This window comes from Xenia sp. Carnegie-2017, unplaced genomic scaffold (assembly GCF_021976095.1).
Source record: "Xenia sp. Carnegie-2017 unplaced genomic scaffold, XeniaSp_v1 HiC_scaffold_24, whole genome shotgun sequence".
NCBI lineage: Eukaryota > Metazoa > Cnidaria > Anthozoa > Malacalcyonacea > Xeniidae > Xenia > Xenia sp. Carnegie-2017.
Window position 1 is genome coordinate 14,841,740 of NW_025813487.1, and position 27,666 is coordinate 14,869,405.

The 27,666-nt window shown below is 33.1% G+C and overlaps 2 protein-coding genes across 9 annotated transcripts; both read left to right on the top strand.

Annotated features, from left to right (window-relative positions):
- Positions 1 to 808: 808 nt before the first annotated feature.
- Positions 809 to 27,666, top strand: LOC124451240. 8 transcript variants are annotated; one of them, XM_047001867.1, is made up of 13 exons: positions 810 to 959; positions 1,086 to 1,182; positions 9,034 to 9,137; positions 9,296 to 9,390; positions 13,021 to 13,130; positions 13,482 to 13,541; positions 19,696 to 20,645; positions 21,289 to 21,684; positions 22,307 to 22,702; positions 22,943 to 23,047; positions 23,446 to 23,709; positions 25,567 to 25,711; positions 26,216 to 27,666. In XM_047001867.1, the coding sequence occupies exons 7-13, from the start codon at positions 19,724 to 19,726 to the stop codon at positions 27,153 to 27,155; spliced, it is 3,168 nt and encodes a 1,055-aa protein (XP_046857823.1). In that variant the 5' UTR covers positions 810 to 959; positions 1,086 to 1,182; positions 9,034 to 9,137; positions 9,296 to 9,390; positions 13,021 to 13,130; positions 13,482 to 13,541; positions 19,696 to 19,723; the 3' UTR covers positions 27,156 to 27,666. The 8 variants fall into 8 exon arrangements, with proteins under 8 accessions (XP_046857828.1, XP_046857823.1, XP_046857821.1 ...); XM_047001865.1 differs by having other exon boundaries at positions 811 to 959; positions 13,021 to 13,115; XM_047001872.1 differs by lacking the exon at positions 22,307 to 22,702 and having other exon boundaries at positions 809 to 959; positions 13,021 to 13,115.
- On the top strand, positions 4,570 to 5,770 carry LOC124451246. Its single transcript, XM_047001877.1, has 2 exons — positions 4,570 to 4,679; positions 5,032 to 5,770. Exons 1-2 carry the CDS (start codon positions 4,652 to 4,654, stop codon positions 5,319 to 5,321), a joined length of 318 nt encoding a protein of 105 aa, XP_046857833.1. The 5' UTR covers positions 4,570 to 4,651; the 3' UTR covers positions 5,322 to 5,770.

Here is a 27,666-nt window from a genome sequence, read left to right on the forward strand (position 1 = left end):
AAACAAACTACCACGGAAGACAATGGAAAAAGCAAGATTGTTTATTTGTGGAGTTTTAAACGGAGGAGTTAATGGAATAGTATACTTTGGAGTAGAAAATTCTAGTGGTGAAACGATCAGTTATAATCGTGGCCAGATTATCGGTTTGGAAGTCCAGGATGTACGAAAAGAAATTAACAATTCCACTAGTGAAAGTTTAGGAGAAACTCGAAATTACTTTGAAACACTCGCACTTCGTGCTCGTGCTTGCCATGTAATTTCTCGTTTCTCCCAAACTTTCCCGCGTGTTTCTCTAACTCTATAGAAACTCGGAAAAATGTTTTCTATTTCTTAAATAGCAAATGTGTTATTGAACAATCTAAATCAATGCTCTTTGCATAACCATCATTTGCAACTATTTTAATAATGCTTGTTTATGAGATATTGTATCAATTTACTGTATAATTCTCACATCGATACAGTGAATGAAAAACTCAGAGTCTTGCTTTGCATATATTTCTAAGTGATTTACAAAATAGTAAAACAGTTGGTTTATTTGCTGTTTTCAACATTTTGGCCAAAGTGCCAGCATTATCGCATAAATTATAGGAGCGTTTACTCTTGCTGTGCAGTCGACTTTCAAAGAATTGAGCACTTGACAAAACACCGAACACTTAAAAAATCCTATAGCAAGCATACTATGATAAATGCATTGTAATGTTAAGGTTATTATAAATAATTTTCATCTCAAGAGTTGAAAAATATTACAAATAACAACACAAAAAATCATAAAGCGTATGCGTACTTTACATCACAATCTATTCTTAAGATGTTTTGAATTCCGATGCACAGTTTTGCGATTTATATTTATCACATATATGATGACCTTGCACAAATTTTAAGTCTGATAACCTTCAAGGTGAAGTTGTCAACAGTAAAAGAGGCGTAAGATAAACAAGAAACATCTACGTGCTAAAAAGGTATAACGTGTCAGTTAAAACGAATGGTTGTCAAGTTATTTCATTATGAAAATGAAAAATTTAGCAATGCTAATATATTATTTATTTAGTGTCGTACGTTAAATTTTATAATATTTATAATTTAAGAAAACCAGAAAATATACTTATTGACCATCTTCAAAAGAGACTTGAAAGACGAACAAGACACTTTATACTAGCTGAAAACAAGTCGTTCCTTGCAAAGGTAAGAGTTTGTTCATGATATGATACTGTATAAGATATGATATGACACTCATACGTTACTTGTTTGACATCAGCATGCATCACAGTTGTGGGTAAGAAGATTTGAGTATATTACAGAGAAAAGATTCAACATTGAAATCTTTGGTTCATATCACAGATCTAATAATACATTAGATAGTGCAACGGCTTACACATCATAAGTGTAGTTGAAGCCGGGCAAATTTACTTCCGGAGCCCCAAAGTAGTGAGAATCAATATGGCGTTGTATTAGAAAATATCTGGTCAAAGCCGATATCTTGCAATTACTTGCAAGTCACGACGGTTACATAAACTGGTTTACTCTATTAATGAAAAAAATCAATGTGACCATAGTTTTTCAAGAAAAAGATAGCAGAATACGCCAATACATCGCCGTAAAATTGATTTCAAGTGTAGCTCGATTTGAAAGCATCAACAGCGACGAAGGCTTAAGATACTGGAACTTGCACATCTAAATATCGTATCACAGCACAATCTGCCACAAAATGTTCAATCGAACGTCGTAGAATTATCTTCCGATATTTATTGTTAAGTAAAACGAGTTGGAGATAACAGTTTGAAAGATTTTTCACGATTTATATAAAGTATATTGTTCACTGTACATAATTAAATATTGCACTGGATTATTGTACCAGAAATGCATTTTTCTGGTGTTTCTGGTCGGCAAACGAATATAGCTATGTCAAGATGTGAGTAATTAATACGTTCAGAAATTATTTACAGAAAGAATGTGAAGAGTCTACCTCGAAGAGTCTATGTCTATGTCTTGTCTATGTCTTGCTTGTCTTGTTTGTCTATGTCATAGAGTCTGTCTTGCTTCTTTGGAATTTGTTTTATATTATGAGTCTACCTCTGTTACACCAAATTTTTGTGAAGTATAAAATAGCAGGTCACTTGTGAAACTGTTGATACCACAGGTTGATACAATACACTCTGTCCAACACGGGGAAAATATTTACTTGTTAAAGCAAGAAGAGTCACCAGACTTGTAGTATTGACTGTGTTTTAAACATATATATAAACAATGTATTGTCATAGTCTAAACCAGTGGGTTATATGGCCACTGCCCACAGTGCTTAATGTACTGTTATGGTGATGTTATGCTACTGTTTTCAACATTTTTTGTCTTTTTACCATTCAGGCATGTATATGCATATAAAATTTTCTACACATTCTTGTTATTGAAAATATCAAACCTAAATTATTTATTCTGAGCAAAATATTTAATTTGTGCTTGTAACATGTGTCAATTTCTGACTGATTTTTGTAATATGCCTGTTCTATTACAATACATCCATAGATCGAGTATGATATCGCTGTATTTGCCACATGAACTAAGCCACACTATCGCAGATTGTCCTGTGATACGATATTTAGATGTGTAAATTCCAGTACTTAAGCCTTAGTCGCTGCTGATGCTTTCAAATCGAGCTACACTTGAAATCAATTTTACGGCGATGTATTGGCGTATTCTGCAATTTTTTTCTTACAAACTATAGTCACAATGATTTATTTCATAAATAGTGCAAAAAAGTTGATGCAACCACCGCGATTTGCTAATAATTGCGAGAAATTAACTTGGAGCAGATATTTTCTAATACAACGCCATATTGGTTCTCACTACTTTGGGGCTCCGGAAGTAAATTTGCCCGGCTTCAACTTTTATGTCAGTTGCACTATCTAGTGTATTATTAGATCTGTGGTTCATATATACAAAGTCATAGTGTATAAAAAAAAACTGAACAGTTCAAAAAACGTCACTAAAGTCATTAGCGCGCAAGATTTGCACAAACCTTTGGTAGAAATAGATAGTTAGACTTCATTGGTGACTTTCCTCCATGATATCAACTTGCTTATAAAAATACCTTATTATATAGTAGACTTACTTATATTCCCGCTTTCCTTATAAACCCATCAAAATGTGTTTTTGAATGATCTAAATCACATGTTTTGTGAAATATTTTCTGTCTGCCTAAACATTTGCAACTGCTTCAATAATATTTGTATCTGTAAAAATAATGCTTGTCTCACGCTGATATGTGCCAATATTGTATGAATTTATTTAACAATTCTCATGTTGAAATAATTTAAAACATAAAGCTTTGCGTTGTATATATTTTTTGAGATTTATAAAACAGTCAAATAGCTCATGTATTCGCCGTTTGTGACATTTTGGTTAAAATGTCAGTATTATTATCAAAATTATTGGAGCGTTTACTGTCAATTGCTTACAATCGATTTTTAAATAATACAAACGAGTATAAAGGCCAATTGACTTAAAGAATCCTTACAGAAGCAAACTAGGATAAATACAGCGCAAAATAAAAGTTCTCAAAAATACAAGTTTTTTGACTAAAGATAAAAAAATTATAAATGATACAATCTTGCCGTAAAAATTATAACACACATCTTATCTTTACATCACAATCTATTCTTAATTAAGATGATTTGAATTCGGTCGCACAGTTTGAGTTGCCACGTATAACTCAAAGGATGCAAATGATGAGTCCAAAAACCTTAATTTTAAGTTATCTACAGTAAAAGGTGTGTAAGATAATCATAAAAAAAGGTGAGAGTTTTCAATGCATGTGTATTTTATACATAACGTTCAACACCAAATAGCTATGACTGAAAGAATTATGACCGTTCGCAGTATTTTGTCTGAAATATATTTTGTTTGGTTTCTTGATAGCACACCTTTCCAAAATCTTACAACTATACGTTAGTTATTGATTTAATTCAGCGAACTAATAAGCAATAAGGATTAATGGTCAAATATTTACGATGGCAAAAAAAAATATTGAAGGCTGTTGCTCAACAATTTGCTTTGTCAAACATAACATCTAGTTCTGCTTTCCTTTTTGTTTGGTTTGAATCTTTTCAAACTTCCGCAATTCTGAATTTGCTTTGTACTGGGCGAGGAAATTAGCCAAGTGGCTAAAAATTGATATGATTTAGTAAGCAAGTAAGCAGTGTGCAAAAATATGTCACTGCACGAGTGGGGTTCTCTATCGTTGTGATAAGTCCAGCTAGCATACCAAGCTATAGGTGTATACGTTGCTTTCAACTATATTGAACGCTTCAGTGTGTTTTGTATAGATGTGTTAATATGATTCAATCGTGTCTTATTTCGTTATACAATGTAAACATATGTAAAATAAATTTGATTGATCTAAAAGACATAAATATCTGACAAAAAAATAACTTGTTCATTAGCTATATTCAAATAGGTCAATTAATTGCAGTGGCTATGATGCAGCGGGTAACTCTGCAAATTAAAATTTATTACTTAGAACTTAATTCCTGCATTCAGAATATCATTTGAATTATTTTTCTTTTCCACATTCAGAAAAATATTCACAACATCCATTGCAGGAAATTAGAAATTTAACAACGGGGAAAAGCCAGATTCGAAAACGCAAGAAATTACAATGTGGCAACAAACTGCTCAAAGAATTGGTAAGAGCCATTAAAATACGTGTATGATGTATATTGACCAACAAACAATAAAATTAATGATTTGGAGGCAGCAAGTCTACCAACGTGTAAACATTCATTATTTCTTGTCGATGTGGACAATAATAAGCTTCATGCAGTCACATATTTAATGTTTTATATATCTGTCAGCTAAGCGTAGATCATTCGCTGTGAATAGTTATAGATTTTTCATACCAAGAAAGAGAAATATTTCCAGAAACCGAAGATTAAACAGTCGCGTAAAACAAGAAAAGGCGATTTACATTGGAATATTATGGAAACAATCAGAAAAACTTTAGCTATTTCAATAAAAATTGTTATTATCGTTATACAGATGATCCAGGTGAGGATGGTACGAGGCTCTCACCCATTGAAATCGATGGACTTTCACAAAAGCTAGGGGGAGATTATTACAGACTTGGACTTCGTGCTGGGTTGTCAGACGAGGTTACCAACATAATGAACAACAATTTTCAATTTCCTAGTCCAGAAAGAAAAGCTGCAGAAGTACTGAAAAGAATAAACAACAGGTTGAACTTTAGTCGGATGGAGCTAGCTGATAATTTAGAGAAAATTGGCTTTGGAAGATTGGCCGACGACTTATTACGAGGAAGATTGCGATAGACGGATAGAATCACCTTACAATTCCCGTATAACATACAGCTTTAGTTATTTGTGCTTTATACCATAAAAATTTGCAACAATGAGTTGCTCAACTACTTTACACTTTTTTAAACTCCAATTTATAGTAAATTATGCACGTGTAAAGATAAATCGAGCTGTGTCGTATTTTGATAAGTCCTTATTAGTAGAGAAAACAATCAAATAAAGGTAAATAATCTCTATGGTTGAAATACTGCAATCAGGTAGTTGATTTGAACTTAAGAATGGGATTTCATGTAATATCTAGACACATGTCAAGTTAATAAGAACATATTTTAAAACGTTTTTGTACCTCTATTTAACAGAAAAAACAGGCATTTAATTGCATAGATGTAATTGGCACCAATGTAATGTAATTTATGTCAAACTTCATAAAACCAGGGTAAAATAAAGTTTATGTAAAGATTGTATGCAACTGTCCAAATATTTTAATGAGTGATAGTTTTGCCGATTGGTCGTTTTACAATGAAATTTATAGGTCCATACCAAAAGCAATGTTATAAAGTAAATTACTTACAAAACCAAAAATCTTAGGATTTAAAGGTAAGTATATGCTGAAAAAACAGTCCACTAGAACTACTTTCAATTACTGAGACTTGAACACTTTACACGCAAAATCCATGTCAGGATTCAGTGGAAGATAAAAGGTGATGCGACTGATGCCAGTGCCTAGAAACGCGCAGTGAAGGCGGGGGGTGTTCTTTCATATATTCAGCTGTGAACGTTTAATTTCTTTTGAACGTAAATTGCTTAATTCCATCAGAGAGTTGCTTTGAAAAAGAAATCAGTCAGGCACAATTATTGTTTATAATATAAGTTGTCTGAAAATACCGTGCCTAGTTTCAAGGCTGTATAAAATAGCAAAAATTTAGAATTTGGTGGAAGAAAATTTGTTTGAAAGCAAAAAAAAGTTAGAATTCTCAAAAAGAGAAACTTAATTGAATTAAAAAGGAAAATTGAAAGGAAGAACAAACTTCAAAATATATATGCACACTTTCAGGTTTTGTGAAGCTAATCTATATTTTGAATATAAACGTCACAAATCAAAGGAATATTCATCCCAATGTAGCTACATTTGCTCACTCATGGTCAAATGACCTAATGAGACAAAAAGTCTGAGAAATTTTTTCTAGACAGGAAAAAAAAGTAGCTATGTGAAATTAAAAAGCACAAGAAGCAACATCATTATAATCCTGGACCTTACATGTGTTTGCCTGCAGATTATAAATCATACAACAATACGCTTTTCAGGCGTTCACTCGGGCTACTCAAAAGCAGTGTTATTGTGTATGTTTGCGTATTATAATGGTTGTCAAACAGCACAACGAAATTCACGGCACTGCAATCTCGCATATGACAATATAATATGTAAGTAAATTATGCTTGTTTATTATATATGTCATTAGTGACACTGACGCTTCAAACGATCCAAGAACGATTTTAATTGGTTCAAGGACTTCCTATCAATCACGGTTATGTAATCTCGCAACAACAAAAATACATATTTGAGCTCTGAATTACTTTCGATAACCCGAGTCCATTATTATTATTATTATGGTGATAGCCGGGAAGGCACATTGTAATACACTTTGTGTATATATATATATATATATATGATTAGACCTAGTGAAGGAAATGAAGATGATAATAGTCAAGATGCTTCTATTTTACAAAAAGTGGAGATCCTACAAGATGCAATAACGCCAGAAAGCTTAATAAACAGAACAAGCAAAATATCATCACAACTTAGGACCATATGTGATTTGTAGCTGTATGTAGTGATAACTTGGCATGCTAATGGTATCACTCTAATAAATGCCTGAATCTCTCCAAAATATCCTTGTGCCATCTCATGCATAACTATCTACAACTGCATTGTCATTTTATTCAATTAATAAAATAATAATTTTGCTCATGATATGATACTGTATAAGATATGATATGACACCAATACGTTATTTGTTTGACATCAGCATGCATCGCAGTTATGGATAAGAAGATTTGAGTATAATAGAGAGAAAAGTTCCAACATTGAAATCTTTGGTCCATGTATACAAAGTCATAGTGTATAAAAAAAACTGAACAGTTCGGAAAACGTCACTAAAGTCATTAGCGCGCAAGATTTGCCCAAACCTTTGGTAGAAATAGGTAGTTAGACTTCATTGGTGACTTTCCTCTATGATATCAACTTGCTTATAAAAATACCTTATTATATAGTAGACTTTCTTATATTCCCGCTTCCCTTATAAACCCATCAAAATGTGTTTTTGAATGATCTGTTTTTCAAATCCCATGTTTTGTGAAATATTTTCTGTCTTCCTAAACATTTGCAACTGCTTCAATAATATTTGTATCTGTAAAAATAATGCTTGTCTCACGCTGATATGTGCCAATATTGTATCAATTTACTTAACAATTCTCATGTTGAAATGATTGAAAACATGAAGCTTTGCTTTGTATATATTTTTTGAGATTTATTAAACAGTCCAGGACTTTATGTATTTGCCGTTTGCAACATTTTGGTTAAAATGTTAGTATTATTGTCAAAATTATTGGAGCGTTAACTGTCAATTGCTTACAATCGATTTTTAAATAACACAAACGAGTATAAAGAACAAATTACTTAAAGAATCCTTACTGAAGCAAACTAGGATAAATACAGCGCAAAATAAAAGTTCTCATAAATACAAGTTCTTTGACTAAAGATTAAAAAATTATAAATGATACCATCTTGCCCTAAAAATCATAACACATATCTTAACTTTACATCACAATCTATTCTTAATTAAGATGATTTAAATTCGGTCGCACAGTTTGAGTTGCCACGTATAACTCAAAGGATGCAAATGATGAGTCGAAAAACCTTAATTTTAATTCATCTACAGTAAAAGGTGTGTAAGATAATCATCAAAAAAGGTGAGAGTTTTCAATGCATGTTTATTTTATACATAACGTTCAACACCAAATAGCTATGACTGAAAGAATTATGACCGTTCGCAGTATTTTGTCTGAAATATATTTCTTTGGTTTCTTGATAGCACACCTTTCCAAAATCTTTCAACTAGACGTTAGTTATTGATTTAATTCAGCGAACTAATTAGCAATAAGGATTGATGGTCAAATATTTACGATGGCAAAAAAATATTGAAGGCTGTTGCTCAACAATTTGCTTTGTGAAACATAACATCTAGTTCTGCTTTCCTTTGTTTGGTTTGAAGCTTTTCAAACTTCCGCAATTCTGAATTTGCTTTGTACTGGGCGAGGAAACTAGCCAAGTGGCTAAAAATCGATATGATTTAGTAAGCAACTCGTAAGATAATACATAGAGTGTTTTCTTCAGTCGCCATGTAGGGGGAAAATCTCATATAGTGAAAAGACGACGTCACATGCAAACACTATAGCTTGTCATGCGCGCACATTTAAAGACTGGAATTTGCTTACACACACAGTTTTACGATAGCCAAAGTTATCAATGTTGTATCTAAACATAGCAATAGCTTGTTATACACCATCATGCCATGATAAATGCATCGCGAAGTTGAAGTTCGCATAAACATTAAGTGTTTGCACTAAGGAGTTAAAAAATATTTTAAATGACAACACAAGAAATCATGAAGCGTATCTTTGCTTTACATCACAATCTATTCTTAAAATTATTTAAATTCCTTTGCAGTTTGACTTGCCACATACCAACTGAAAGGAGCGTATGATGATTATCTCTAACGAATGTTAAATTTGAAAACCTGTTAAAGCCGTTAAAATCATCTAAAGTTAAAGGTATGTAAGACAAAAACAAACATCGACGCTTTTACAAAGTACAATATGTAGGTTTATGTGAATTGCTGTTGAACTATTTCATATTAAATGTGAAACTTTTAGCAATCGTAGCATTTATTTAGGATCGTTCTCAATTTATAAAATATTTATATCTTAAGAAAAATCGGGACATAATATAATTGTTGGTGATCATTAAAAGGCGAACAAGCTTACTGCGTTTGCTGAAATGAAGTAACTGCTGTTCATTAAAAAGGTGAGAGCTTTTAATGTATGTGTTCTTTATACATTAACGTTATACACAAAATTCTTATGAGTGAGAGACATTATCATTGGCAGCATTTTAGTAACTTATACTGAAATATATATTTTCTTGAGTTTCCTTATTGATGGCGCAGCTTTTCAAAACCTCTTATTTTGACGTCATTAGTTCTGTGTTCTTATTATTATTTTTTTTTTTTATATATTTTTTGAAAACGTATTTTATTATGATCATTATTATCTATTACAAATATAAATGTTAAAAAACTGAATCACATATGACTAAAATCAGTGTTTAAAAATATCCATGATAAAGGGACAGTCAAATGTAAAGACAACTTTCCCAATAACCTAGGTCAATATTTAAAGAATGTTCGCGAGTTGAGGCAGATTGACTTCCTCGTATCGCAGTAATTGCTGACCTAATCAGTGCGAAAGACAGTTTACAACGCATCCACGCTAGCGTGATGCCATATTGCAGCTTTCTCTTTTGTGCCAGCAGATCAGCTAGCCGTTTATAAGCAATTAAAGTCTCTTTCCCCATACCACCTGATGTTGAAAAGACCAGTGGTGTAAAAGCAGCATATTCAATCTCTCTTACTCGATCACCATATTCCCTTTTCTTAGCCATCTCATGCTGACGATAGAGTGCAGGTAGATTGGTGTTTTGGTAGCTCGACGCGTTTGGGTGAAATACCCTTACATCAAAAAATGCATCTTGCTGTCTAGACCAAAAACCTTTAGCACGAATATCTAGTCTCGCTTCTTCTTTCTATTGGCTGTACGAGGTAATATCACTTCCCAGAAAGAGGTTGTAATTGTGGCTCTTTCACAACTGTCGAGCAAACTTCTGCCATCCACTGTGCTGTTATATCTCGAACTTCATTATGTCTCACTATTGGTAAACCACCATGAGGACATATCATCGCGTGATCGGCTGCAAAAGCCTTTCCACAAATGCAGTGCAGAGGGGTATTTTTCAATTGCCATCCATAACGTAAACTTAATGCATCTCGAAATTCCCTTTGTTCAAATTAAAGCCTTGATCTTGTAATGGAAGTACACTTAACCATGATGACGATCCTTTTCGCTCAGTATATCTAGCTTCCTTTGCATTGTTGGCGTAGAACTATCTCTTATTTCCTGGATCATATCATCCACTTTCTTCTTCTTTTGCTCTCGTAAAGTCATTTTGATTGACTGTAACTGAGGTTTATGAAGTATCTCTTTCTGTTGAACAATCATGTCTTTCAAGCATTGGCTGATCTTTTTGGAAGCAAGATATTCTTCATTTGCACTTTTAACTAGGTTGATAATATTTAGATTACCAAATCGTATAGGAAGTGAAAGGAGTGCTCGCTCATCTGGATTGCATTGGTTTCTTCCAGTGAGTGATGGTATAAATGTCTGCGAAATTAATCGATTAATTAAATAAATGTCTGTTCTTATTAATCACATATTTCCCCGGCTTGCCTTATTAATCTATTAAATATGTTATTGAATAATCTAGATCACTAAAATATTTTTTGTCTGTAACCATTATTTGCAACTATTTTAGAAATACTTTAAAGCTGACGGTGATATTGTATCAATTAACTGTATTATTCTCACATCAACATAGTGTAAGAAAAACTCTACAAAGTCTCACTTTGTGTATTTTATTTAAGATATAATTACACCATTAAACAAATGGTCTATTTGCTGTTCCGAACATTTTGGCCAAAATGTCAGTTTATCGCATAAGTTATCGCATGGCAATTACTCTTGCTGTGCAATTAACTTTCAAAGAATCAAGCTTTTGACAAAATCCAAAACGCTTAAAGAATCTTATAACAAGCATACTATGACTACACTGCATTGCAAAATCAAAGTTATCTTAAATGATTTTTACTTAAGAGCTGAAAAATATTACCAATAACAACACACAAAAATCATAATGCGTATCTTTGCTTAACATCACAATCTATTCTTGAGATGATTTAAATTCCGTTGCACAGTTTGACTTGCTACAATTATCAACACACAGAATGGGTATAATGATTACCCTGCACAAAATTTAAGTGTCAAAATCTTAAAGTTAAAGTTGTTTAAGATAAAAGAAACATCGACGTCGACTTGGTTAAAAGGTATAACGTGTTTGTTAAAGCGAATGCCTGTCAATCTATTTAAACATGAGTATGAAACAAAATGTTTATTTAACGCAGCGCTTTGTTCGGTTCTTAAATTTTAAAATATTTATATTTAAAGAAACCAGAAACTTATACATGTATATATACAATAATGAATTTTTGATAATTTTCAAAAGAAGCTCGAAAGACGAGCAAGGTGAGTGCTTGTGAAGAATATCTTGGTATGTGAATATTTTTAAACAAATTGTTATCACTAAAGAAATTATCATTAGCACCATTTTGTCTGAGATGTATTTGCTTGGGTTTCCTTATTGAGGGCAGTGGCATGGTTATCCATCACTGTTATCCAAGCATACTTAGCTATATGGATACATTCTTTCAAATATAATGAACGCTTAACTTATGTTTATAGATGCGATAAAAACGTTATAGTGTTCAACTCTATATATATACATATATAATTTCTAAAAACAAGTTATGATTCTCTAAGATCTACATGTAGTGATTTATAATGAGATGTTTGAATTTTATCTTAAAACTTAAAGGTTTGTATTGACAACCTATTAAAGAACAATTTTTAACGTGGTCACAAAAACCTAGGTTCGGCTCAGCTGTCGGGATCTTACCACATTTGAATAATAAATCGTGAAATTTATATGTAAGATATGAAACGTCAGCAACGTATCTTTATGAGCATGGAAACGTCAATTTTCAGCGGCGAAAACGAACGTGAGAAACATTTCTGTCCAACGCTAAACCTGAATCACCTGTATATATTCACTCGAGTTTCCATATTAATGATGGCGCAGCCAACAGTAATAATTAATCAGAGATACGTCATGATTATGCAATACAGCGCATGTATGGTGGTGAGAACTCGTAAGATCATACATAGAGTGTTTCCTTTAGTCGCCATGTTGGGGGGAAATCTCATATAGCGAAAAGACGACGTCACATGCAAACACTATAGCTTGTCATGCGCGCACATTTAAAGACTGGAATTTGCTTACACACACAGTTTTACGATAGCCAAAGTTATCATTGTCGTACATAAACATAGCAATAGCTTGTTATACACCATCATGCCATGATAAATGCATCGCAAAATTGAAGTCCTCATAAACATTATGTGTTTGCACTAAGGAGTTAAAAAATATTATAAATGACGACACAAAAAATCATGAAGCGTATCTTTGCTTTACATCACAATCTATTCTTAAATATATTTGAATTCCGTTGCACAGTTTGACTTGCCACTAATTGAACTCAAAGCATAGTATGACGACAATTTCTCACGAATGTTAGGTTTGAAAACCTTTTAAAGTTAAAATCATTTAAAGGCGTATAAAACAAACAAACATCGACGCTTTTACAAAGTACAATATGTACGTTTATGTGAATTGCTGTTGAGCTATTTCATATTAAATGTGAAACTTTTAGCAATCGTAGCATTTATTTAGGATCGTTCTCAATTTATAAAATATTTATATTTTAAGAAAAATCGGGACATAATATAATTGTTGGTAATCATAAAAAGGCGAACAAGTTTACTGCGTTTGCTGAAAAGAAGTAACTTCAGTTCATTAAAAAGGTGAGAGCTTTTAATGTATGTGTTCTTTATACATTAACGTTATACACAAAATTGTTATGAGTGAGAGATATTATCATTGGCGGCATTTTAGTAATTTATACTGAAATATATATTTTCTTGAGTTTCCTTATTCATGGTGCAGCTTTTCAAAACTTTTTATTTTGACGTCATTTGTTGATTGAATTCAGTGAACTGATAAGCATTGAGAATTCGATGTGTCCAATATTTACTATTGTACAACTTTCAAAACATCATGGCCGACGGAGACTTAAAGATCAATCTCCCATGAGGTTGAAGAGGAATATTGCCCAATGGCTAATAATTGGTAAATTTAGTAACTCTTTGTTCTCTCTTTATGTCACCAAGGTGATCGAACCAAGCTCTAGAGATATATTGCATCCTGAGCAACCTTCTTTTTGATATAAGGTAAGATATATTATTGTATTGTATTGTATAGTATTAAATTAAGTATATACTATTGTCAAAATCAAAATCAATCTACTGATTAATATATTTATTGTTGGGACACTAACTTTAATCAGCATATTTCAAGAGTTTTCCCTGGTCATGAGATATTACCGAAATTAGTGACTGATTGCGATGAGTTCGGAGAAAACACTATATGAGATGGAATGTTTCTCACCAAAATGCTGTGGCATTCATATGCTAATCTTCCTCACTCAATTAATGACAACTTTTATAATACAAGTAAAAGTAATATGATACATAAATTACAACAATAATAAGAAAATAAGATGAATTAATGGGGAGCGTCCGAGCGTATTATAAACTAAATATTGTATTGAATTTAAAACTTGAACATTGAGGTCAGGGTTAAGCCTAGTCCACACTATCGTTCATATCGACGAAAATCAGAACGAAAACTGCCGCAAAGAAAATTTTGAACGAAAACTCGACGAAAATTTCGTTTTCGTGCATATTAGATGAGTTGAACTTTTGACCTTTTTCTTTAACGAAAACGCATACTATTGGTTAATAATATCAGACTTTGTACTCAAACATGGCGGAGTGGCAAGAGGTTTTGATAAATCAGGGCTAATAGACTTTCTAAGATGTGTGCCAACTTTAGTGATGTGAGGTCTAATTAAATCCAAAATGTAGTCAAAATTTGTCGTCGTCATTCGCAAGTATTTTATGTGTCTATTTTCATTGTTCGGCTCTCGTAATTCTTTAATCAAGTTGTTAAATAGTCCAAGACGATCACGTCGTTTATTAATTGGATGAATCCTGTATCGACGTTTGCTGTTGCTTGTTTTCAACTTTAAAAGCAGTATCTTTTTCTTTTAGAGATCGCCATTTTTTTTAATCCGTCAAAAATGCCGCTTGCTTATTGCCCAAAAAAGTTTTGGCTTTGCAAACATGCTTGTAATTTTTCGTCGTGTCTGGCATACATTTCGTGCACGAATTTTCGTTTCGTTTTCGTCAATATAGACGATAGTGTGGCCCAGGCTTTAGTTTTGTTAATGTGGAGTGCTTCCTTAACAGTCATTGCAATTCGGCTTCACGTGATAGTGTGAGGTTTTCTTTGAGTGGGATGAACTTTGCTGTACTGTTAATTATTTTAAGGTAGGAGTTACGGATACATTTGACGATCCATGATTACAACGCCGTTGCCTTTGTCCGGTTTGAGAATGATAATGTTTGGATTGTTGCGAATGTTTTTAAGGATGCGATGTTTTTTGAAGTCAGCTGGTGTCGGATGATAAGATGAGATATATGAGTGAGCGATGTGTACCAGCTCTGTTTTGAGATGCGTGTCGTCTTCTTGATTGCGAATGATGTGTTTTATAATTTTGTGGAATTTTTTCGAATGTTGCCAGAATGTCGGTTGAGTTGAGCAGTAGTGGTTTAATGCTGAACCCAATGCCATTTTTCAGTAGTTCTAGTTCTTCGTCTTTTAATTGGTGTGATGATAGATTGGTTATCGTCTCGTTGTGTATGAATGTTAGAGTTCTGTCCCTCGTGAGATTACTTAGTTTTCTCCGATGTGTGGTAATTGTCTTTTGTAGGTATTTGGTTATGTTTTTTTCCAGAGCTTTGTTTAAAATACTCCAGTCGAGAGAGAATAGATTATTCTTTAAACTTTCTGATATTTTCGTTACTTCATTCGATAACTTCCGTTCTTCCTTTGTTCGCTTTTTGATTGCACTGCGTAATAATCGTTTGCGTATCGCAAAGCTATCTTGCACAAAACAGAGCTGGTACACATCGCTCACTCATATATCTCATCTTATCATCCGACACCAGCTGACTTCAAAAAACATCGCATCCTTAAAAACATTCGCAACAATCCAAACATTATCATTCTCAAGCCGGACAAAGGCAACGGCGTTGTTATTATGAATCGTCAAATGTATCGTAACTCCTGCCTTAAAATCATTAACAATACAGCAAAGTTCACCCCACTCAAAGAAGACGTCACACTATCATGTGAAGCCAAACTGCAACGATTGGAAAAATCATATGGAAAATGTGGCCAAAAATGCTGCCAAAGGAATTGGCGTACTGCGGAAATCAAAAAAATACTTGATAAAGACACGCTTAAAGTCATGTATAATGCTTTGTATTGCCACATTTTGATTACTGTTCTTTGGTATGGAAAAACTGCTCCAATAGTTTACAGATTAAATTACAAAAACTTCAAAATAAAGCTGGCCGAATAATTAGAGGTGATTGCTATAAATCTGCCTCAGACTCTGTAAGAGCTAAACTCTCTTGGGACACCTTAGAGGAAAGGAGAAAAGCGCAATTAGAGAATTTAATGTTACAAATAATGAAAGGCAATTCTACAGATTATCTTCGACAGTTTTTCTCAATACGTACGAATGAAATGTATGAATTACGAAATAACAATCACGTTCTCAACTTGCCAAAACCAAAAACAATTGCCTTAAAACGTAGCTTTGCATATAGAGGTGCAGAGGCTTGAAATAACATTGAAGATAAAAGAAAATATCCATGGCATGCATAATCTTTATAGACTTAATATTTTTATTTTTATATAGCTCATACTTTGTTTTTTTTTTGTTTGTTTATTTTATACCTAGATGTAGTATACTTTTTAATTTTAAATAAATGTAAATAAATAAATAAATAAATAAACGACTGTTAAGGAAGCTTCTAACGAAAGACTCGATTAACAACAAAGTTTATAATGATATCTTCCCCAGAGGTTCTCAACCCTCACGCTTCTATGGCTTACCGAAACTTCACAAGAAGCGAGAACCAGAACAATCGTCTCCACTACGACCGATAGTTTTATCAATTAACTCATACAATTATAATTTAGCAAAGTATCTTAGTTCTTAACTAACACCACTAACACCAGATGACCACTCCACTAAAGATTTTTTCACTTTCCTCGACGACTTCTCATCTTTCAACTCATCAACTTCTTGTCACAAATTCTTCATCTCCTACGACGTTAAAAGCCTATTTACTAACATACCACTTACTGAAACCATCAACCTAGCAATTGACATAATATTCACTCATAACCCCATGTTCAGTATAAACAGGACAGACGTCACACAACTGTTTTTAATAGCAACAGCACAGACGCATTTTTAATATAATGGAAAATTTTATGACCAGACAGACGGTGTTGCGATGGGTTCTACCTGAGCATCCATACTTGCTAACATTTTCATGGGCTCACATGAACGAAACTGGCTAAACAATTACAACGACACTAAACCACTCTTTGACGATATTTTTTGTGTTTTTACTAACGAAACTGAGGCCATGAAGTTTTATAATTACATTAACACACAGCACGCAAACATTAGACTTTCATTTGAAACTGAACTGCAAGATCAACTGCCATTTCTTGACATTTTACGAACAAATTCCCCTGACAGCTGTACAACATCTACATATCACAAACCAACATACACAGGACTTCTGATAAACTTATTTAGTTTCCGGACTTAAACGCGCAGCAATCGACAGAGCATACAACTTAACAATACGAACAATGGCTTTCAACGAGACATAAAAAACATCACGTCCACTCTTTTAAGAAAGTCTTTCCCACTACACTTTATTAACAGAACCGTAAAACGATATCTCGACAGCAAACAACGCAACAACCTCAAACTAGATACCGAAACTCCTAACACGACGATCACGATCAACACAAGTGAAAATTCAAAAATAACAACTCTATACTTCAAACTACCATACATCGGACATTACTCACGACACACACAGGGCAGACTTACAAACATTAAGAAACGCTTTTGTACAGATATTGACATTCGACTAATTTTCATATCATTCAAAATCAAAAACCTTTTCTCATTCAAAGACCCGATCCCTGATTCAATTAAATCAATGGTGGTATATGAATTCAATTGAGCGGGATCTAATTCCCCAAAACGGCGAAACTTCGCGCCATTTATCTACCGGAATCAGGGAACACACCACAACAGACAAAAACTCTCATATCTACCGGACACCTTCTTAAATGTTACTCATGTAAAACTAACTATTCACCCTCTTGCTTCATTCCCCCTTAAAATCAAAGAAGCACTCCACATTAACAAAACTAACCCTTACCTCAATGTTCAAGTTTTAAATTCAATACAATATTTAGTCTATATACGCTCGGAAGCTCCCCATTAATTTATCTTATTTCCTTATTATTGTTGTAATTTATGTATCATATTGCTTTTATATAAACTTTCTATTATTTATTATTCCACTTATACTGAAGATGGCATCATGAGATGTCGAAACATGTCTATTTTATTTAAAAAAAAACAAAAAAAAACACTCGTATTGTATATTAAATGCGCATTAGCAATAGTGCTTCTACGAAATTATAGAAAAATAAAAATACTAGCTACCATCATGGCTGACCGCTACTAAAGTAATTACAATTTGCGCTGTACGTTTATCAACGTGACTAAAAATTAATAGATTTAGTAACCATTGGAAAAAAATACTCGCTGACAGTGGTTCTCTATTTTTGTGTTCGCAAATTCAAAATCACAGCTGTTTTCTGGCAAAGCTATCATATTATAAATTAAATATTGTGAGTTTTTGATATTGTCATACCCAAAAATTTTACATGAACATGGAATAGTTTTGAACGTTCAAATAGCTATGTTTAATGTACATTTTAAGAAAGTGGTTTTAAATGATAAATTGCTGATAGTGTTGTAGCATAAAAAGACAAAATTCTTATCGGTCTTTCGTTTCGATACGAATTAATTGCACTTCTAAAACTAAAGATCACGATTTATCTAAAAACTGATTTACAAACTATCAAAAAACTTTCAAGTGCATCCAATTCTAATTAGCAACTGCCTTTCGCCGACATGCTAATATTGTATCAACTTACTGTAAAATTATTGTGTCTAAATACTGAAGCATAAAGTTTTGCTATGTACATGTTTCTTGACATTTATAAAACACTTAAGCCGCTTGCCTATTTATTGGGTTTTCAACATTTTGGTGAAAATGTCAGAAATGTCGTCGAAATTATTGAAGCGTTTACTCTTGCTGTGTAATGAACTTTTAAATAAAACACAATAGAAACACTCGACAAGGACCAAACACTATAAATGCTAAGACAGATGCATCGCCACGTTAAAATTGAAGTTAAATAACAATATCACTACAATTAAAAAATGAAAAGTCATAAATCGGATCTTTATTTTACACAAATATCTATTGATAATTAAATCTTGTTGCACAAAACAACTTATCATATATTGATATATCTTGCACGGATGCCTATAGTAAGTTTTTCGAAATTATGAAAGTTTGAGTCATTCTCAGTTAATATAAAAGATAAACAAAGATTGCATGTGTTTATAGAGTCATCAACATTGACGTAAATTGTTGGCCAGAGGTGGCATAGATAATATGATAAAATTAACACTTTGAATTATTTCTTACAATTTATAATTCTTACAACTGCTGCCTTTATACAAGGTGCATCAAAAAAAAGACAGTTGAGAAAACGTCGCTAAGCTGATCAACGCATAAAGCTTCCAAATGATTTTGGTAGTTGGAGTTTCAATCTTTTTTATTTTACGGTAAAATTGTTGCACATTTAATCATTTTTAGAGGTAAAATTTTATCACCGAGAAGCAATTGTTTTGTACAATCTATTTTAAGATAACTTCAAAGCATTAAAATTTTGCTATCTAAATTTGGTTAAAATTTGTTACAATTTTACTGTCAAATAAACCATTGGAACTCCTCATAACTATCTATATCTGCACCATAAGTTTTTGCAAACTTTGCGTGCTTATCAATTTAGCAACGTTGTCCCACCTGTCTAGTTTTTTGATAAACTCTGCAGTAGCTTTATGTATTTCGAAACTTACTATATTAGCTCTCCGTACATTAAATGAAAGTAAACGATTTATAGGTTTGAACTTTATTTTACCATCCGTACTTTTTGTATCATATATCAACTAATAGTAATATAAATTTCTAACAAACAGTCTTATTGTGGAATTTTGAATTTAAAATCCTGGATTCACCTCTATTATCGATAGTATGTTGCTAAATCATTAAACAATCTTGTTACTTTTTACTGTAGTTTTGGAAAATGACATAAAGCTAATTTTATGGACGAGCTGTTGGAGTTAGAAGGCGATTTGCGAAGTTCAGACGTTTTTCATCCTGCTGAGCGTTTTACCAGGAATGGTAACGTGAATTATAACCTCAGAGACTACGAGAAAGCTAAAGAAAACTTTAAAAATGCTCTTAAATATTCAAACCAAAGTTCAGATCGTTATATTGCTAACTTAAAGTATCTTGCAATGACTTATACCAAAACTGGAGAATATCACGGGGCTAAAAAGAATTATGAAGAAGTTCTGAAAATTCTAGAAACATCTCCAGGGACAGATCATGTTAATAATGCTCATACTTTAAACAATTATGCGTGGCTGTGTTATAGCACTGAAGAATATGACAAAGCTAGAATAAACTTTGAAAAAGCCCAAAAAAGTTTTGAAGAATCGCTAGGTCAAGATCATCCTGATTCGGCCAGTTGTTTGGAAAATCTCGCTAGGACATGTATCAAAACTGGAGAATACGCAAAAGCTAAAGAATTTATCGAAAAAGCTCTGAAAATTCGGACAAAAGGGCATGATCATGAAGATGTTGCTAAAGCTTTGAAAATTTATGGTTTGTTATGTTATAGTACTGGAGAATACGACAAAGCCAAAGATTTTTTTGAAAAAGCATTGAAACTTTTTAAAAAATTGCGAGTTCCAGATCATGTTAATGTTGCTGATTGTTTAAACAATCTTGGTTTGTTGTATTATACCACTGGAGAGTATGAAAAAGCTAAAGAGTTTTTAGAAAAACGTGTGGAAACTTGTGAAAAAACGCTAGGTCCATATCATGATGATGTTGCTGAGACTTTAGAGAATCTTGTTATGGTGTATGCAAAAACTGGAGAATACAAAAAAGCCAACAAGTGTCTTGAAAAAGCTCAGGAAATTCGTAAAAAAGCTCGGGAAAATTGTAAACGAGCTCAGGGTAAGTTTATCATATTAATGTCTGCCTATGTAAAGATGCATTAATTTGTTTCTTGCCCAGTGACTATGAGCAATAATAAGCTTTAGTCACATATATGCTTTATATCAGTCAGCAATGCTGCACGGACCTTTCCAGGTAAAAGTTGTAGATTTTTCATACCAAGAAGGAAAAATATTTCAAAAAACTGAAGATAAAACTAAGTAGCTACAAAAACGCACTACGAAAAGACGAAAATTAAGGCCCCTCCGTGGAAAACTATAAGGAAAGCAAGAGTGTTTGTTTGTGTGATTTGTGTCTTGAAATAAATGTCTTGAAAAAGCTAAGGAAATTCGTAAAAAAGCGCAGGAAATTCGTAAAAAAGCTCAGGATAAGTTTTATCATATTAATGTCTGTCAATGTAAAGATGCGTTAATTTGTTTCTTGCCCAAGCTGCTCAGATAATTTTCCTAATCACTAATTCAGTTTTTGTCTTTTTTGTAACTTTTTGTTTTTAAAGAAATATCAAATTTCTTCGGATATTCGAAAAACTGACACATTTCTCCGCGCCAATCATAAATGTTAACAGCCACTCAAAAGACATGAACTACCCAAAAAGCCATATAAATAAAACTGTTCTGCTATAATATTATGTTGAAATTTGTAGTTGCAGAATATCTTCAGGATGATACAAGACTCTCGGACAATGAAATCTTTCATCTTTCAAAAAAGATAGGAGGAAATTATAATAAACTTGCACTTCTTGCTGGTATGTCAGACAAAGCGGACATCGTTAGGGACAACAACTTAGTATATTCAGGTCCTGTAGAAAAAGCTAAAAAAATACTGACATATATAAACGATGGCGACACACTTAGTCGACAACAGCTTGCAAATCATTTAGAAAATATGGGACTTGAAAAATTAGCTGGCGAACTCTTACGTGGAGAATTTCGAAATCCGGATTCTAAAAACACTAGAGAATACAAAAAAGCCAAAAAGTGTTATGAAAATGCTCAGGAAATTTATGAAAAAGGTCGGGAAAGTCGAAAAAAAGCTCAAGGTAAGTTTGTCATATTAATGTCTGCCAATGTAAAGATGCATTAATTTGTTTCTTGCCCAGTGGCTATGAGCAATAATAAGCTTTAGTCACATATATGCTTATATCAGTCAGCAATGCTGCACGGACCTTTCCAGGTAAAAGTTGTAGATTTTTCATACCAAGAAGGAAAAATATTTCAAAAAACTGAAGATAAAACTTAGTAGCTACAACAAGTCATAAACAAAAAATGAAAATTAAGGCCACTGCCGTGGAAAACTATGAGGAAAGCAAGAGTGTTTGTTTGTGTGATTTGTGTCTTGAAATAAATGTCTTGAAAAAGCTAAGGAAATTCGTAAAAAAGCGCAGGATAAGTTTTATCATATTAATGTCTGTCAATGTAAAGATGCGTTAATTTGTTTCTTGCCCAAGCTGCTCAGATAATTTTCCTAATCACTAATTCAGTTTTTGTCTTTTTTGTAACTTTTTGTTTTTAAAGAAATATCAAATTTCTTCGGATATTCGAAAAACTGACACATGTTTCCGCGCCAATCATAAATGTTAACAGCCACTCAAAAGACATGAACTACCCAAAAAGCCATATAAATAAAACTGTTCTGCCATAATATTATGTTGAAATTTGTAGTTTCAGAATATCCTGAGGATGGTGCAAGACTCTCGGACTATGAAATCTTTCATCTTTCAAAAAAGATAGGAGCAAATTATAATAGACTTGCACTTCTTGCTGGTATGTCAGACAAAGCGGACATCGTTAGGGCCGACACCTTGATTTATTCAGGTTATGTAGAAAAAGCTACAAAAATACTGACATATCTAAACGACGGTGACACGTTTAGTCGACAACACCTTGCAAATCATTTAGAAAAAATGGGACTTGGAAAATTTGCTGGCGAACTTTTACGTGGAGAATTTCGGAAACCGGACTCTGAAAAAACTAGAGAATACAAAAAAGCCAAGATGTGTTATGAAAATGCTCAGGAAATTTATGAAAGAGGTCGGGAAAGTCGTAAAAAAGCTCAAGGTAAGTTTTATCATACTAATGTCTGCCAATGTAAAGATGCAATAAAGGAGCAAAAGAGAATGTTGATTATATTCATAATGATCAATTGTAAATCTAGCAATATTGCAGCTCGTAACTTGCAATTATTGTTAATGTTTATGTTAATCATTTATTAGAGAATATACTTCATGTGTTAAAAGTACAGTATAAATCTCATTTTTTATTTTACAATCTATGAATTATCCTCGACATCCGTTGCAGAAAAAGTGAAAACTGAACAGCCTTGCAACTGGAAACTGGACATGCTGAAGACACATTCAACAGCGCAAGAAATCACATTGTTGCCAAAAATTGCACAAAAAACTGGTAATGTATTTACTAACAGATAATAAAAGTAGTGATTGAAAATTGAGAAGGCAGAAAGTCTACTGGGAAGGCCGAAATGTAATGAATGATGATAAGAATAAACTCACATTAATGCAGCGCCACCGGCCTAAACCTAAATACTTATAGCTTAACATCCTTTTCGATTTCATATGATTCTCGTTCAACCTTTCGTGATAATATGAAAGTTGCTAAGAGAATACTTCTCGTCACTCGTTAATTTTTAGTGGCTTTTTGTTTCTGTTTTGCGACAAAAAAAAACTTAGAAAAATGGTAAAACAGTGGCCAGATCGATTATCATTGTAAAAGAATAAAAAAGGCACAAGCTAGGTAGCTATTCAAACAAACATTGATAGTATTATTGAAATTTATCCTTAAAGATGAAACTATTGAGGACGCCCTAAAGCTATCGCCACGTGTAATCGAACAACTTTCGAAAGAGATTAGACAAGATTATGGCGAACTTGGACATATTTTTGAGATGTTGTACGAGGTAGCCATCGTAAGGGACGACCTTCTTAAATTTCCAAGTCCAGTTGATGCACAAAACATCAAAAATCTTCAAATAACTGATGAAACAGATGAAAAAACACATTCAAAAATCCAAGGAGTCAAACTGCTGCCAGAAGCTATGACTGAAATTGGTAAGTGCTGGTTATATAGGTGATGTATTGAACAACAGACAATAAATGTAATGATTGGCAAGTCTTTACAAACGAAAAAACATACAATTTTTTCTATGAAACTAAAAAGCTTCAAGCTTAATTCAAAGCATGGACCAAATTTAATAATGGAAATTTTTTTGAAGCTTTCTGTGTAGGCCCAGTTTTGGTTATTGCAATGGTAGGACACCTTGAAAAAGCATACAGAGAGAAAAACAATTCCTGAGGAAATTAATTAAATCCTTGTTGTTTCTTTTTCATTTCTTGGCTGACCGCGCTTTGCCGTGGATTTATCAGTCAAAGTAGACATATCGCTGCATTGACAACCTAATATGCCGCCATTTTAGGGAGCCCCGAAAAAGGCTGCTTGTGAATGCTAAGCGCTCAAAGCATTACCGTGAGACTCATTCTTTAAGAAACTGCAACCTTCGAGCGTGTTATCGATAAAATTGACTTTAATACACTTGTAGACACATCAAGAGTAAGCTACGTTCTTAAAAACTTCTGGCTATTAGATCATATACAAAATCTGCCGTTGATTTAGGGTTTTAGAGAAACTTTAAGTAGTTACACATTTTTAAGAGGAGCATGCCCCCAAACCCTCATTTAAGTCGGAAACCGTTACCGTAGTGTTTTTACATCCAAAAAGTATTGGCACTAAGAGCGTTGATTCGCTCCTCGCAAACTTTCAAAAAAACATTTGGCAGAAATAACTTTTTTTCGATAACATTCTAGGTCATCATTAGGTACAACTATTTTTTATCTAAAATCCAAGTGTTTTCGACAATTCGGCAAATTGCCAGCGGTTTTATAACACGAGGAAAAAAGCGTATTGTTCAAATTCGAACAATCAAATCAAAACCAAATATTCCCCAAGAGGCAAAAAAACTTAAGCACCGGGGGATATTACGCTGATAAACTAATTTAAAGCAAACCATTTACAATAGGTTTAAGATGAATGAGCAGTTTTAGTCTCAGAAAATATTCTTACTTTATGACAGAAACTTTACTTTTCCAACCCCCTTTCAACTCCTCAAGACTGTCGCTACTTATACTCATGGAACGAATCGACTTAGAAATAAATGTTTTTGAAATTGATATGAAAAAATATTTCCTCTTATTTACTACATCAAAAAACTTCGGAACTTCGACCTAAAACGTTTGAAAACATTTGCCGATTATAAGCATCTTAAATTGTATTTCTTTTGGCTAGCTGTTTGGCAACTTAGTCAAGTGCAATTGCTTAATGGCCTCGATTGACGTTAAACATGCTATTTTTGGCGTCATTCGTATGTGCGAGGGGGGGGGAAGCATATTCATATATTTGGCTATGCCTGGCTAATTTCATTTAAAGACTAAATTTTGCTTTCAAAAATAATTACGACGTAGTTTTAAGCTAAATATGAGGCTTGATAATTAAAATAAATAAGATATAGAATTTTTGTTATCGATGATATTACATCACCTAAATAAGAGCAATTGCCATGGTGAATGGACTGAAACCAGATAAAAACCATGAAACCCAAGATAAAACCGAGAAAAAAAACCAATCAGAGAAAACCAACAGAAAACCAAGAAAAATCTAGAGTCCTGAAAAGGACTATTTTAGAATAAGAGCACTAACCCAAACGTCTGCTATCTGTTAAGGGTAAATCTATTTTCTTGATATTCTGTAGTTTTTTTCGTAGTTTTATCTTGGGTTTCGTGGGTTTTTATCTGGTTTCAGTCTATTCACCATAGAAATTGCTCTCTTTATGGCGATATTCTAATTTTTCACCACGACAAATTCTCTGTTTTATTATTTTAAAAGATGATATTACAGTTATTACTATTTTGCAGGTACAAAAAAGGAAATAGAAGAAGAGTGTGAGACCGACGATTCGAGTGAAAGCGAAGACGAAGACGAAAACATTGCTGACTTCAAAAAGAAGTTTCTTGATGAAAGTTGCAAGATCCGTCCAGATGTTTGGAAAAAACTGAATAGGTGAATTCATTAACTTTGGCAATCAAAACCTATTAAATGTTAGCTAAATGTTTTTGAACATCGTAAATGATCTAATTAACGCTCGGGATGTTTGATAAACTTTAAGTGTTCTAGCAGGGGGCGTTATATTGATACAAAGCGCTTTATAGAGACGGGCGTTTCTATTATTTTTACCGTCATAGGGTCAAGAAATGAAAAGAAAACCAAGACAAAATACATAGTTTACATTACAGTTATCATAATATAATACAATTATTATACTATCATAAATGTAATGTAATAGTGGTCGTTTATTAAATGGAAAGCGTTCACTTGACAGCGAGCGTTTATTTGATCATTTACAGTATGAATGTTTTTTACTTATTACTGCCTAGTTTGTTTTATTGTGTTGCAGGAAAAGTTGAAAACATTCTCATTTTCGAATTTCTGTGGGAAAAAACTATGATGTATGTAAACGTAGTGTAAGTTCTACTTTTCTATCTTTTTTTTCATCTTTATTTATAGTTTTTCATGGTTGAATGGAGAATTTGGAATTAAGTGGTTTCCTAAGCCTTCTTTTTATGTGACCGCGAGCGATGTAAAAAAAGAAGATGCGATTAGAAGTATTGAGAATGAATTTGGAAGAGAGGATTGTAAATATTTTGATGTTCGTATCAAAGATTTAAAGGAGAAACCAAAATTTCGACTTTTATCGAACATAAAAGTTAAGCAAATGCATCGTACTTTGTCTGAACAAAATGATGTTTCAAATGGCACATTGACTATGTTTTGCTGCAAACATAATCAGCATTTCGCCTTGACTTGTGCCCACGTAGCATGTTTTTCTGATCATCAAGAATATCGTAGTGCGTTTTACTTACCCTATGACGTCGAGAATATACCTGAATCTATTAGAGCTACATTGAACAATGGCATCGAATTTTTCTTCATCGCTCCTGAAGGTATTGAAATTAGACTTGGTAATCAAGCCTTCCCGAAATATAACGATGAAGTCGACATAATGGCAATAAAGGTTGAAAATGCGAATGATCCGTCCATTGATTGCACTAAAGCTCTTCTTGACGTAGATATTCCTCGTCATTGGAATAAAAAATGGAATGGATTGCCCAAGAAAATAAAAAAAAATGGGGGTGTCGAAATGAAAAAGAACGGTTGCAGCAAAACAGGAAAACTTGTTGACATCAACTATTCGTGCCAGTACGATAAGCATACCTTATTTAAAAATGCTCTTAAGGTGGAGAGTAGCGAAGATTTTCTTCGATCTGGTGATTCGGGAGTTCTCGTATATTTTGAGAATGAAGGAGGGGTAAACGTGCCTTTAGGATATGGTGTTTTGCAAAATGAAAAAGAAGACAATACTTATGTTTGCCTTCGACTAGATGAAGCTTTGAAGGCTCTTGATTTGACTGGGTGCGGTTGCTACAAGACATGCGCACATAAATAAAACTCTTTGTTGACTTTTTTTAACCTTTTTTACTTTTTGAAACAATTCAACTGATTTTTAGTATGTTTTCAAAAAATTAGTTGCTTTGATACGTAACGAGTAAAAAAATGGCAGTTGACTGCCCGGTGCACTAAACCTCAATGCAGACTTTTAAATACATACATGGTATAACGCTCATGCACAGGCACAGTGTAAAGCACAGTAAGATTGTAATTCTGGCAAGTATTTATTTGCAAGAACGATGCTAAATTAAATCGATTAGACTAAACAAGTGATAATCATTGATATTAATTGTAAAATAATAATAAGTCTGAGCTTTTCAGGATCTTCACATTTCAATCCATGTACATGCTGCCTGAGCTCTTAAGTCTGAGAAAGAAATCTAATTTGACATCGTTCAGCTCGTCACCTTCTGTATTGCCATTATTGATCACTTATTTTACATGCAGGCTTGCCTTCTAAATCTATCAATTATGTTATTACCATATCATTAAAATAATCGTGGGCACCA

Bases quoted from the DNA above. Each gene is read 5' to 3' on its own strand.
- LOC124451246 (XM_047001877.1), top strand. From the start codon at position 4,652: ATGTGGCAACAAACTGCTCAAAGAATTG. The intron at 4,680-5,031 runs GTAAGAGCCATT...ATCGTTATACAG, and splicing joins ACAAACTGCTCAAAGAATTG to ATGATCCAGGTGAGGATGGT.
- LOC124451240 (XM_047001867.1), top strand. From the start codon at position 19,724: ATGGACGAGCTGTTGGAGTTAGAAGGCGATTTGCGAAGTTCAGACGTT. The intron at 22,703-22,942 runs GTAAGTTTTATC...CATCCGTTGCAG, and splicing joins AAGTCGTAAAAAAGCTCAAG to AAAAAGTGAAAACTGAACAG. The intron at 23,048-23,445 runs GTAATGTATTTA...TTATCCTTAAAG, and splicing joins AAAAATTGCACAAAAAACTG to ATGAAACTATTGAGGACGCC.